At 40.7% G+C, this 12,980-nt stretch overlaps 1 protein-coding gene across 1 annotated transcript in view; it reads right to left on the reverse strand.

Moving 5' to 3' along the window:
• The window catches only part of TXNRD3 (thioredoxin reductase 3), a 41,808-nt gene that overhangs the window by 21,021 nt on the left and 7,807 nt on the right, over nucleotides 1-12,980 (reverse strand). The window contains exons 4-10 of the mRNA XM_081096921.1: nucleotides 10,180-10,284; nucleotides 9,868-9,940; nucleotides 6,548-6,667; nucleotides 4,997-5,139; nucleotides 2,787-2,902; nucleotides 1,559-1,784; nucleotides 994-1,086 (exon numbers count right to left, since the gene is read on the reverse strand). Coding sequence (XP_080953047.1) covers nucleotides 994-1,086; nucleotides 1,559-1,784; nucleotides 2,787-2,902; nucleotides 4,997-5,139; nucleotides 6,548-6,667; nucleotides 9,868-9,940; nucleotides 10,180-10,284 — 876 coding nt within the window. The remainder of the gene's footprint in view (nucleotides 1-993; nucleotides 1,087-1,558; nucleotides 1,785-2,786; nucleotides 2,903-4,996; nucleotides 5,140-6,547; nucleotides 6,668-9,867; nucleotides 9,941-10,179; nucleotides 10,285-12,980) is intronic.

Genomic DNA, 12,980 nt, shown 5'->3' on the forward strand with positions numbered 1-12,980 from the left:
CCTTTGGAATAGAGATTGATAGGATTGGAATCAACTGGTATAAATACAGATGTAACAAGACAACTGGACACAGAACCTACACAGAACCTAGAGACAGAAGAACTTCGTTGGAGAGAACATGGCAAAAGATCCTGGACAGAAACTGGCCACAGAACCTAGAGACAGAACCTAGCGAGAGAACATGGCAAAAGATCCTGGACAGAAACTGGCCACAGAACCTAGAGACAGAACCTAGCGAGAGAACATGGCTGAAGAACCTAGAGACAGAACCTGGTTACAGAACCTGGATAGAACATGGCAAGAGAACCTGACTAGAACCTGGTGACTGAACCTGGCTGGAGAACCTAGTGAGGGAACATGGCTACAGAACCTGGCTGGAGAACCTGGAGAACCTAGCAAGAGAACATGGACACAGAACCTGGCTGGAGATCCTAACCAGAACTTCGCTGGAGATCCTGACCAGAATTTGGCTGGAGATCCTGGCTAGGCTCCTGATCAACTGAACGCTGTCTCCATGTCATTCCTTCTTCGCCGACTCCGTCCACACCTTTGGGGACCCCTGGACCTACTGGGGTTGGACCCCAGCATGTTTGCTCCCTGGTCATAAGTGCATGTCATAGCGACTGGTCGTTCTGCTGTTTGGTCAATTTGCATATTAGGGTTTTATTATATAGGATAGATTCATTTTTTTATTGCAAAAATATTCAAATGCAGAAATGTGTAAGATATCTAATGCCCCTGAACAAAGTACTAATAACAGTCAGGTATATCTGCTTCCATATTTTGTTCTATGTACAGTTACACATACACATGTATTTTAGCATGGTATTCTTCATATACCATTATCAAATGCCAACAAACTACCTTCCATATTTATTAAACTCTAACAAAGAATCCAAAAAATGTTAAGCTGTTATAATGTTCCCATAAGCTTCTTCTGTGCTAATTTATGAGTGTGTTCAGCCACTTCCTGCTTATAAAATAAAAACTTACTGTGTTATATACTCCTTCAATAGTTTCTGGTCCTTCAGTGGATTTAGCCACTATTTTCAGCTTCCCAGGTGAACCTTTCTCCAACTGTTGAACCTAGTAAGGATAAACAATGTAATGATCCTATCTAAGGGGGACAAAAAAAAAATGGTCCTAGGGTATACATGTGAGTGTGGGTATATAGGGACCCAGCCAGAAAGGCAGAGAGGGAAGGGAAGGCTTATTTGTTTAAAGATGAGAAAAACTGCAGGCCATCATGATAGAGGAAAAAAAGAAGACAATTAGCTGAAGAGGAGATGTCCCTGAAAAGGTGAGAGAAGGTGAGGGGAACAGTGAGAGAAGAGAAATCCGAGCTGAGAGGAGGAAGGACACCACTGTATCAGAGGAGGAGGGGACTGGGACCAAAGGGGGCAGTGTTGTAGGTCCAGGGTGGGAACATTGTCTGCAAGGTTTGCTACTGAGTACAGACCAATTTATTTAATAAAGTGGAGGAGGAGTAAAATAAAAAGCTAAAGAGAGAGAGAATAAAAAGAAAATAAAAGGAATTCCAAATGTCATTCAGACTCACCATCACAGGTATAAATTTTCTTAAGAACTTAACACCATGTTGCTCCATGTAGGAACCCACTTTCTCTGCCATTTCTTGATCAAAGCCACGAAGAAGGACTGAACGCACCATAACTGTGACATCTAAGCCAATACCAGCCAGAAATCCTGCACATTCCAGAGCCACATAAGATGCACCAACTACTAATGTTTTGCCAGGGCAATAAGGCAGAGAAAAAAGGTCATCACTGAAAAATAAAAATAAGAAAAAGAACACCTAGGCAATAAAAATTACATGAGTTACTTAAGTTTCAATGTCTTTTGTTGGCTGAATTGCAATTTGGGGCTTGAATGAAGGAACACTAGAAGAATTTAGAGGTTTGTAATAGTTTCTCCTGTGGACGAGGAAGTACACCTCCATTTTTTCAAAATCAAATTAGTGGATCACAAGCAAAGTTTTTTAAAAAACAGAACAGAAAATGTTAGACTACATTATATGTGATAAGAGGAAATACTATTTTGTTAGTTTTGGATATGTGCGTGTGTTCACCCGAGTACTAACAGCACAATAAAAAATGTATTTCTTGCCCTAACCGGTTTGGCTCAGTGGATAGAGCATCAGCCTGCAGACTGAAGGGTCCCAGGTTCAATTCCGATCAAGGGCATGTACCTTGGTTGTGGGCATATCCCCAGTGGGGAGTGTGCAGGAGGCAGCTGATCGATGTTTCTCTCTCATTGATGTTTCTAACTCTCTATCCTTCTCCCTTCCTCTCTGTAAAAAATCAATAATATATATATATTTTAAATGTACTTCTTAATGTGCATCTGGTCAAAAAAGCTTTGAAAGTCATTGTACTACATTATACACTGTCCTCTGTAGAACTATCCAGGGTAGATTCCTATTAAACCGCAGTATTAGGAATAGCCACGATTCTCCTGATCAGCCAGTTCATTATTATATTAGACACTAAAACTTAAAGCTAATTGTATTCGTTGACCTCCAGGAAGTTTAGGGCAAATTCTCAGAGCAATTAAATAGAAACATATAGCATATTTTTGTAAGTAAATTCGATCTTATTATTTACCTAACCTTATTTTCTCTTTGCTCCATTATGTTAACTACATAGCTTTTTGCATTGTATATACGTACCTTTATTCATCATTTCAAATCTTTGTGAAATAAAACAGGGAATAATCTGGAAACTCATAAACATAATATAATTTAATTAAAATGGCCAATTTACTCTTACCTAGTAATACAGTATTCTTTATCTCCTTGGATTCCCAAATACCGTGGCCTTGCACCTGTTGCTATGACAAATTTTGCAGCAGTATAATAAGTCTCTTGTCCTTTTCTATTGGTTGCCTTTAAAAAAGAAAAGTAAACTTCACTTCTCAACCAATACTACAAAGTACCAGACACCATGACAAACTAGTTACCACCCTTATGGAGCTTCCCATCAACAGGAACAGACATGCAAAAATAGCAATGCAGTATGACAAGCACCACCATAGAAAATAGAAGTCTTTACAAAACATTAACCAAAAGGCCACAGTGGGAGTGGAGTAGGGGTCTGGAACGCTAGGCAAGAAAGGCTCCATAGTTAGTAACATTTTAAGTAGGGATGAGAAAAGTGAAAAGATTTTAGAGAAATTGACATCTAAAGAGAGAATAGTACATAAAAATGCACACAGGCCTGAAAGCAGCTGGCATATGGAGAACAGGGCATGTACCTTGGTTGCGTGCACATACCCAGTAGGGATTGTACAGGAGGCAGCTGATTGATGTTTCTAACTCTCTATCCCAACTCCTTCCTCTCTGTGAAAAATCAATAAAATATATTTTAAAAAAAATTCAAAAAGCAATGAAAGTTTTTAAACTAGGAGGTGGTTTCAGTGGGAGAGAGGGAGGGCAGCCTGGAGACAAGGACCTGCTACAAACAAACGGTGCAAGCTGTGAAGATGAAGTGGGAGGAACCTGAAGTTTCCTGCTGGAGTAACTGGAGAGACACTGGTATCACTAAGTGAGCAAGCATAGAAGAGGCAGTCTGGCTGAGAATGATGGGTTTATTCAACCAACAATACCAGGCAAATGACAGTGTGAATACGGATACTGACTGGAGTATACCAGGTATTTCTAGTTATGTTCCATGTGAATGATGCCATTTAAATTAGCCCATGTATAGTTCTAAAGGGGTAGCTTTAATTGGACCACCTCACACCTTTCTAGAGACAAGAAATGACTACAAAATACCCGCAAATTCTGTCAAGATCACTGCACACTGTGCTACAAAAGCAGAGTATAAAAATAAATGGGTGCTGAGGATGATATTTGGCCATCTTTCATAACTCCAATTTAAAAGTTTTTTTGTTTGTTTGTTTGTTTTTAAATATATTTTATTGATTTTTTACAGAGAGGAAGGGAGAGAGATAGAGAGCTAGAAACATCGATGAGAGAGAAACATCGATCAGCTGCCTCCTGCACATCTCCCACTGGGGATGTGCCCGCAACCCAGGTACATGCCCTTGACCGGAATCGAACCTGGGACCCTTCAGTCCGCAGGCCGACGCTCTATCCTCTGAGCCAAACCGGTTTTGGCTAAAAGTTTTGTGTTCATTAAAATGGTTTCATTTTCCTTACATATTGATCATATAACACATAAACATTACATATATAAATTTATAAAAATATACTAATTCTTATGCTACCTTTAATACTTTTATGAATATACATTAACGTTTTAATTAAGATTTCTTTTTTTAATTAACACTATTAAAATTTTGATTGTTTAAAATTGTTTAAACTTTTTCTTTTAAGATGGCAATGAGCCTGACCAGTGTGCTCAGTGGTTGAGCATGACCTATGAGCCTGCACCCCGTCAGGCACATGCTGGGGTGCAGGCTCGAGCCTCAGTAGGAGGTGTGCAGGAGGCAACCAAACCATGTATCTCTTTCATCATTTTTTTTTTTTTTTAATATATATTTTATTGATTTTTTACAGAGAGGAAGGGAGAGAGATAGAGAGTTAGAAACATCGATGAGAGAGAATCATCGATCAGCCACCTCCTGCACATCTCCCACTGGGGATGTGCCCGCAACCAACGTACATGCCCTTGACCGGAATCGAACCTGGGACCCCTCAGTCCGCAGGCCGACGCTCTATCCACTGAGCCAAACCGGTTTCGGCTATCTCTTTCATCATTGATGTTTCTATCTCTTGCCTTCTCCCTTCCTCTCTGAAATTAATTAAAATTTTTTTTAAAGATGGCAAATAAGTTTAAATCAAGAGTTTTCTTTAAAAGGCAATTTCTTTAATTTAGCCAGACTTGTGAAATGCACTGACAATGGAGGAGCATGCACTAGCTATAGTCCTTAACATAAACATGGAATCTTAGTTCAAGGCACGTACAAGCAGTAATAAAGGGAAAGCAATGAACAAGATAAAATATTCAGAGAGTACCTTTATTTTATGGCGTTCGACAAATTCTCCATAGGAATTTACATAGGCCACAGACTTCTCCCTCAAAGACAGCCCATAGCTCCAATTTAGAGAGCCAATGTGGTTTTGAATAGCTTCTGTCATGATCTCCCAATTGTGCTTTACTGGAAATAAGTAACCAGGATGAAGTTATCAAGTGGCTCTTACTATAAATGGTAAATTATATACAACTGCACAAGCTACATGACATATTGCTTTAAAAAATCAAGAAATGAACAGAAAATAAATAGCAACTTAAACCGTTTTTATACCAGTTATGGTTTATACTTCTTCCTCTTTTATATTATAAAACATGCAAAAAAGCATAATTCTGAAAAGAATAAAACAGGAAAAAATATCCATGGGGAACAGAATGGAGAAAACTAGCTCTCCCATGACTGTGCATGCAGTTATGAGGCAAGAAGATCACTACTCAGGAGCACGCAAGGACATTTTCACATGGTTGGCTTGTTGCACGTGGCCTTCTGCATGTGAAGGGAAGCAGGTCTCAGGTCAGTGAGCACTGCATATTCGCCTCCCCAGACAGGCCCAGGCTAGTCCCATCTGGTTCACCCACTGGTGGTTTTATGATAGTGCATATCCTATATTTCTTTGTGATAAATGTGGTTAGTACTCACCATTGCATAGCATTTTTATTAAAATGTACACGCACTTCCTTTTGAAGTTGCAATGGGAGTTGATGGAATCAGATTTCTCATCAACCCTGTACCTTTTAGGTGAAGTTTATTTCCAAGCATTCACCTTATCTGCTGCTGCTGGTTCCCAAAGGAGACACCGTCTCCGTGCACCACCATATTTATAAGACACAGAAGCCAGCCGGCGGCTCCCATCAAACTAGATGAGACCCATGAAGACAAACCCAACCAACTAAGGGTTCACCTCTGGTCACATTAGGAGACTCACCGCCTCTAGCACTCTCAAGAAAGGCTCCACCACTAATCATCAGGAACATGGGACATTACAGTGTAGGCAAGGGGAAGAGGTCACAGTACAGAAAGGCTTGGCCAATGTAAACATTTATAATAAAGTCAACTAAGATTTTGCAATCCAGAGAGTCATTCCGTTACTACATTACCCAACTCCCACCCCATGACCCCAGGAGGTTACGACCCAGCAGTGGCACATACCCTCATATCCTAAGATAACTGCCTCGCTTCCCCAATAGTTGGAAAAGCTATTTTTCCAACCCTTAAAGTATCATTTATCCCAAGGACCTTGTCAGTTAAATTCACACTTCATATCTTTGTTTCTGGTTATTGTTGTAAAAGACATTCTATATTAGAGGTTCCCACACATGGCTGCACATCAGGACCCCTGGGAATCATGTTAAAATATACAGATTCTAGGACCCACCTCAAACCTATGCAATCATGAGCAGGACCACAGGAGGCTCCTAAAGAATGTTAATTAAACAAATTTTAAACTAGCTATAGAAATATAAATAGCAAGTCTTTCTCTAAGAAACTCATTCTTTCTTTTCTCTCAATCTACATTTTTTATACCAGTACCCACCTTGTTGATTATACTCCCAGCCAAATTTCCTTGAGTCTTTTAATGCCTGCCCCAAAAGGGCAGCTTGATGCATCAGTTTCTTAGGAATACAACCTACATTTACACAAGTACCACCAAGACCTGAAAAAGAAAATAATTTTAATGTTTGTTTTTGGGTGTGTGTGTGTGTGTGTGTGTAGTTTTACACATGTGCGGAGTCAGTGTTATTAAAATATGGAAATGGCCTGCCCAGTGTGGTTCAGTGGTTGAGATTTGACCTATGAACCAGGAGGTCATAGTACAATTCCCGGAGAGGGCACATGCCTGGGTTGTGAGCTCGATCCCCACTGTAGGGTGTGCAGGAAGCAGCCAATCAATGATTCTCATCAGTGATGTTTCTACTTTTCTCTCCCTCTCCCATCCTCTCTGAAATCAATAAAAATATATGTATTTTTTAAATTAAAATATGGAGATGACAAATTTGAATGGTTGGGGGTCAACATCATACTCCACAATAACATGCAAATGATTACCCAGACTTTTTAAGCACAGGTCTGTGAAGGAGGCCCAAAGATGAGCAAAAATGTGGATGTGCATTTTAACAGTTTTCTGGAGATGCTGTCCAAAACTTTCATTTGAGTCTAACCTACGAAGGAATCAGAACTGTGTTAATTACCAGGTGTACCGGTTAATAACGCAGATTTTGTAATCAAAGAAAACACAGTAATTTCAAGAGAAACATCAAAAGTGCTTTATTTATAGTAATGTCCATCACTAGCTACACATTTTCCCCATCTTTCTGGTATTTTGTGGATATTGTCCCAACAGAACTTTTCTTGTTTTGAGGCAAACCATTCAGAGACCCAATTTTCCATTTCTCTGTACGTTTTGAAGTGCTGCTCAGAAAGTGCGTGTGCCATTGATTGGAACAAGTGGTAATCTGAAGGAGCAAGGTCTGGTGAATACAGTAGGTGGGTTAATACTTCCCAGGCTAGATCTTTTAACGGGTCTTTAACTGGTTTTGAAGTGTATGATGGTGCATTATCATGAAGCAAAATTACTTTGCCGTATCTTCTGGCACATTCTGGTCGTTTCATGATCAAAGCGTGGTTCAAATTGATTATTTGTTGTCGGCAGTGGTCAGTATTAACGGTTTCACCTGGTTTTAGAAACTCATAATACACCACACCTGATCCCACCAAACGCAGAGCATTGTCTTCTTTCCGAAGCGATTTGGCCTTGCAGTCGATGTTGATGGTTGACCTGGATCAACCCATGATTTTGTGCGCTTGGGATTCTCAAAATAAATGCACTTTTCATTGCCAGTCACAATTCGATGCAAAAAAGACTTTCTTTCGTGCCAGTGAAGCAACATTTTACTGATGACTTTTCAGTTTTCCATTTATTTTTCATTCAGTTGATGTGGCACCCATTTTCCTTCCTTTAAAATCTTTCCCTTTGCTTGTAAACGATCAGAAATTGTTTGCTGAGCAACGTTTAATCTTTCTGCAAGTTGTTTTTGAGTTTGACACACATCTTCACCCAGTAATGCTTGTCATTGTTGGTCTTCAAACTTTTTCAGTTGACCTGGACGTTCTTTGTCTTTCACATTGAAATCATCACTTTTAAAGTGTTTAAACCAGCGCTCATAAGGATCTTGAGATGGAGCATGTTCACCATAAGCTTCCGGAAGTATACGATAACTTTCAGCAGCACTTTTCTTCAAAATAATGAATTAAAACTTCCCACAAATGCTCTTTTTTTGGCATGAAATTCAACATTTTTAAGCATAAAAATATCTATGATGTTAACACCTTCAGAAAATTTGACATATGAAGTTTTTGTTAAATTTTTAAAAAATATATTTTATTGATTTTTTCAGAGAGGAAGGGAGAAGGATAGAGAGTTAGAAACATCAATGAGAGAGAAACATCGATCAGCTGCCTCCTGCACAGCCCCTACTGGGGATATGCCCGCAACCAAGGTATATTTCCTTGATCGGAATCGAACCTGGGACCCTTCAGGCCGCAGGCCGATGCTCTATCCACTGAGCCAAACTGGTCAGGGTTGACATATGAAGTTTTGAAGCTTATTGTCAATACAATAAAAGAGCATACATATCAAATCGCATATATATATATATATATATATATATATATATATAAAATCAACATATGTGTAATTCTATCTATTGAAAAAAATCCGCATTATTATCCAGTACACCTGGTATATACTAAACCAGTGGCCAGAACCCCAGATTCCAGACTTTTCTCTTTGTAACTCTGACTCCTCTGAGCCAATAGTAGGTCCACTGCAATGCAAATTAGCTTTACTAATATAAAATTCTTGGCTATAATTTTTTTAGTAAGGTTGAATTTTTAAAAATAATTTTCATATTTTGTCAGGGCTCTGGCAGCAAATAGATGACAACTTCAAGCTGGGTAATTAAGTTTATAGAGAAATTATTACTGGGGTATGGGCAAGAAAAGCAAGGAGGGATAGAACAATAGTAGCAACTACTAACAGTGGGCTCATCACCAACCCTACATGAGGGACTAAGCACACCGAGTAGGTGCCACAGACCAAAGAGGGGCTGTGGCTTTCCGTAGGGGATGGAGCCAGCTTGCAGCAACCTAGGGAGGGAACCAAGAAAATGAAGACCCCCACTCCATCCTCCTCCCTCCTTCTGTACTCCTCCCATTTCCCCAAATGGCCAAGCCCAACCAGAAGCCAGAGGGAAAGATACCAATTCATCAGCCTTCTGGGATATACAACAGGGTAGAGACCATAAAGAATGGAATTAAAGCATAAACAGAAAATATCCAGCACAAAATCTATGTGTTCTATTTTATAGTGGAAAGAATGTGGAAAGGCAAGCACTCTCGTCTACAGCAAAGTCAAAGGCCTTAAGCTCACTGTGCACTTCAAACTGACTTGGAACAATCACACACACACTATTCAACTGACCATCATACAGCCATGAAAGTCAGTTATTAAATCAATGCAGAAACACAAAAAAATGTTACAGCAAACTTAAGTGAGCAAGACACAGTTTACACTGCAATCACAACTATGTGAAAGTATTAAATGCATGCGTGTAAAAATTATTATGGCAAAAGTGTTGGAATACTAGGTCAAGGAATTTTTTTTTTAAATCTTCCCTAAGCACTTGTTAACGATGTGATGGTCTTAGGACAATTACTTTACCTCATTAAGACCCAGTTTCCTCACCAATGGAACAGGCTAGTCATACCTCCTGAGATTGTTGTGACGATTAAATGAGATTAAACAAAGCAAAAATGTATGTAAAGAGCAAAGAACAACAAAGAAAAACAGCTTACCCCAGGATGTACCCTGAGGTGACGGGACCACAAAATCTAGCACCATTACTTTCTTTCCCAAAATGGCAGCTTCCTAGGGAAAACAGTGACATATAAAGAACTTGTCATTTTCCTCCCCCCAATTTTTCTATTCCCTAAATAAAAAGGCTGTGTTTGTGTCATAACATAGTCTTTTCTCTTTATTAAACCAGCTATTACAATAAAAGCTTGGACTGTAACATTAAAATTGGCTTTTTTTTTTTTTAAGTAGCAGAAGAAAAGTCTTATGACAATCACCAGGGAAATTATCTTCAAGTTTGACTTTTTTCATACCTGAGCACATGCAAGGCCACCAGAACCACCGCCAATGACAATGAGGTCATAATCATATGTTGACTCTTTTTGAAGAAGCTTCTGTAATAAACCACTCTGATGTGCCTATGGTTTAATGAGAGAATATGGTATGACTTGTTTTAAAACTGTTTCTTTTTACCCTATGTTTAATCAGCATGGATTTCTCTTATAAAAATACTAGAGGACCGGTGCATGAAAATTCATACACTCAAGGGGGCCCTCTCACATTCCAGGACCCCTCAGGGGATGTCCAACTGATGGCTTAGGCCCACTCCCTGGGGAACTGGGCCTAAGCTAGCAGTCAGACATTCCTCTGGTAACCTGGGAGCCCTCGGGGGATGTCTGACTAACGGCTTAGCGCTGCCATGGAGGCTGGCTTCTGGCTGAGTGGTGCTCCCCCTGTGGAAGTGCACTGACCATCAGGGGGAAGCTCCTGCATTGAGTGTCTACCCCCTGGTGGTCAGTGAACATCATAGTGACCGGTCGTCCCCCTGTTATGGTCAATTTGCATATTACCCTTTTATTATATAGGATTAGAAACAATCTACAATTCATGTAAACTGGAATTTAAATTTATCTGAATGGTATTCAAATAAAGTCCAACTGGTTAGAGTATATGCCAAAGTACATGTTTGTTATCTCCTGATAGGTAGGCATGTGTCAAATGACCCAGAGGTCATGGCTTTATATCTGTTATATGAGGTCCTTTTCTTTGGCCTAATCATTAACACGTTAAGCACCCAGTCACCGGTGACTGACACTATACTTTCCTTCCGGAAGACAAAACAGACTGGGTGCTTAACGTATTAAAATATTATACCCAAGCACAATAAAATAGCCAAATACCACTCTCCTCTACATTTTGTTCACCTGTGCTAGGATTCCTTTTGAAAAAAATTCTTGCCCTGACCAGTTTGGCTCAGTGCATAGAGTGTCGGCCTGTGGACTCAAGGGTCCCAGGTTCGATTCTGGTTAAGGGCATGTACCTTGGTTGTGGTCACATACCCAGTAGGGAGTGTGCAGGAGGCAGCTGATCGATGTTTCTCTCTCATTGATGTTTGTAACTCTCTATCTCTCTCCCTTCCTCTCTGTAAAAAAATCAATATGTTTTTTAAAAAAATGATTATGCATCCTCAGTAGGACACGGACTTCAAATTTCTCATGGTTTCTCATAAATTGATCTAAAATTTGCAGCTTATTGATAAATTTCCTATATAAAATATACATTTTGTTTTTTCTTTCAACAATGATCATGAGCCTGGCTCTTCACTATATTCTCTTGTTCATTTGGCCCTTCTTGTGATCAGAAGTAGCTTAAATGAGCTTAGAGGATCAAATATGATTTAGCAATAGTTTTCTTTATATGAAGTTAGTTGCTCAATCCTATTATGTGGGCTTTAGAAATACCATGCTAGAACCAGCTCATCCTGGGAAGCACAACAGAAGTGCTATGAAACTACAGGACTCAATGGACGTAATGTGGCCCACTGAAGGATGGATGCCAATAGAGGCTTCCAGCACATTCTAAAAAGAACTCCTTTGGCCTCCTTACTTTTAGGTGCCATGAGAGAAATCTGTCTCCTAGGCCTTTTAATCTTGAAATAGAGTGACTATCTCTGCATCTCCAGATTCATCCTCTGTCATCATTTTCTACATTAGGATCGGCAGGACCAGCATTCCTGAAGGTGTTTATGGTCTATGATTACAGTACTTACCACCATCTGAATTGAGTTATAGTTTCTAGGACTAATACAACAGACTGTTACTAGATTAACAATACTAATCATAAGAGTAAGATACAATGTAGATCATCTTTTTCCCCCAAGAAAAATATAATTTTAATTATAATTTCAGATATAGCACAGTGTGGCTCAGCAGTTGAACATCAACCCATACACTAAGAGGTAGGTCACTGGCTCAATTCCCAGTCAGGGCACATGCCCGGGTTGCAGGCTTGATCCCCAGTAAGGGGTGTTGCAGGAGGCAGACGATCAATATTTCTCTCTTAGTAATGTTTCTATCTCTCTCTCTCCCTTCTCCCTCTCTAAAAATTAATCAAAGTATATTTTTAAAAAATTTCAGATGTAAGTAGTTAATCAATCACTGATTACTATCATTTGCATACATACATAAAGAATATAAGAGAGCAGAATTTTAATAAAAGTAAATAACTAGTTATAAAATAAGAACCTTATTTAATAAACATCAGTTTTTATCTATGAAAGGGCGAGTCGTCGCGGGGCCTGACCACGCTGCTGGCGGCCTCGGGCACCGACTCCCCAGCCCACGGCGGGAGCCCGGCGCAGGCTGCCACCCGCCCGCCGCCCCCCGGCAGCAGCAGCGGCGGCAGCGGCGGCAGCAGCGGCAGCGGCGGCAGCGGCGGCAGCAGCAGCAGCAGCAGCAGCAGCAGCAGCAGCAGCAGCGGCGGCAGGGCGGGGCGTGTGCCCTCGCCCGAGGAGATGGAGGAGGAGGCGATCGCTGGCGCCCCCGGGAACGAGATGGAGGACATGGACTTCCTGTCTGGGCTGGAACTGGTCGATCTGCTGGACCCCCAGCAACTGGACTGGCCCCTGGAGCCCGGGCTCAGCTCGCCCTGGGGGGGGGCTAGGACTGCGCCCTCCATCTTGCCCTGGGTCCTCCAGTTTTGGGGCGGCCGCCATGTGCTCAGGAGAGTGCCTTCTTCCCGGAAGCCCAGGCCCCTGCTGGCCACGCCCAGGATTTCTTTAAACTAACCAATGACAATCAAGGGACGTGCGCGCCAGAGAGATGACCACATCCTG

Source organism: Myotis nattereri (genome assembly GCF_964212035.1).
Source record: "Myotis nattereri genome assembly, chromosome: 8".
In the NCBI taxonomy this organism is placed as follows: Eukaryota; Metazoa; Chordata; class Mammalia; order Chiroptera; family Vespertilionidae; genus Myotis; species Myotis nattereri.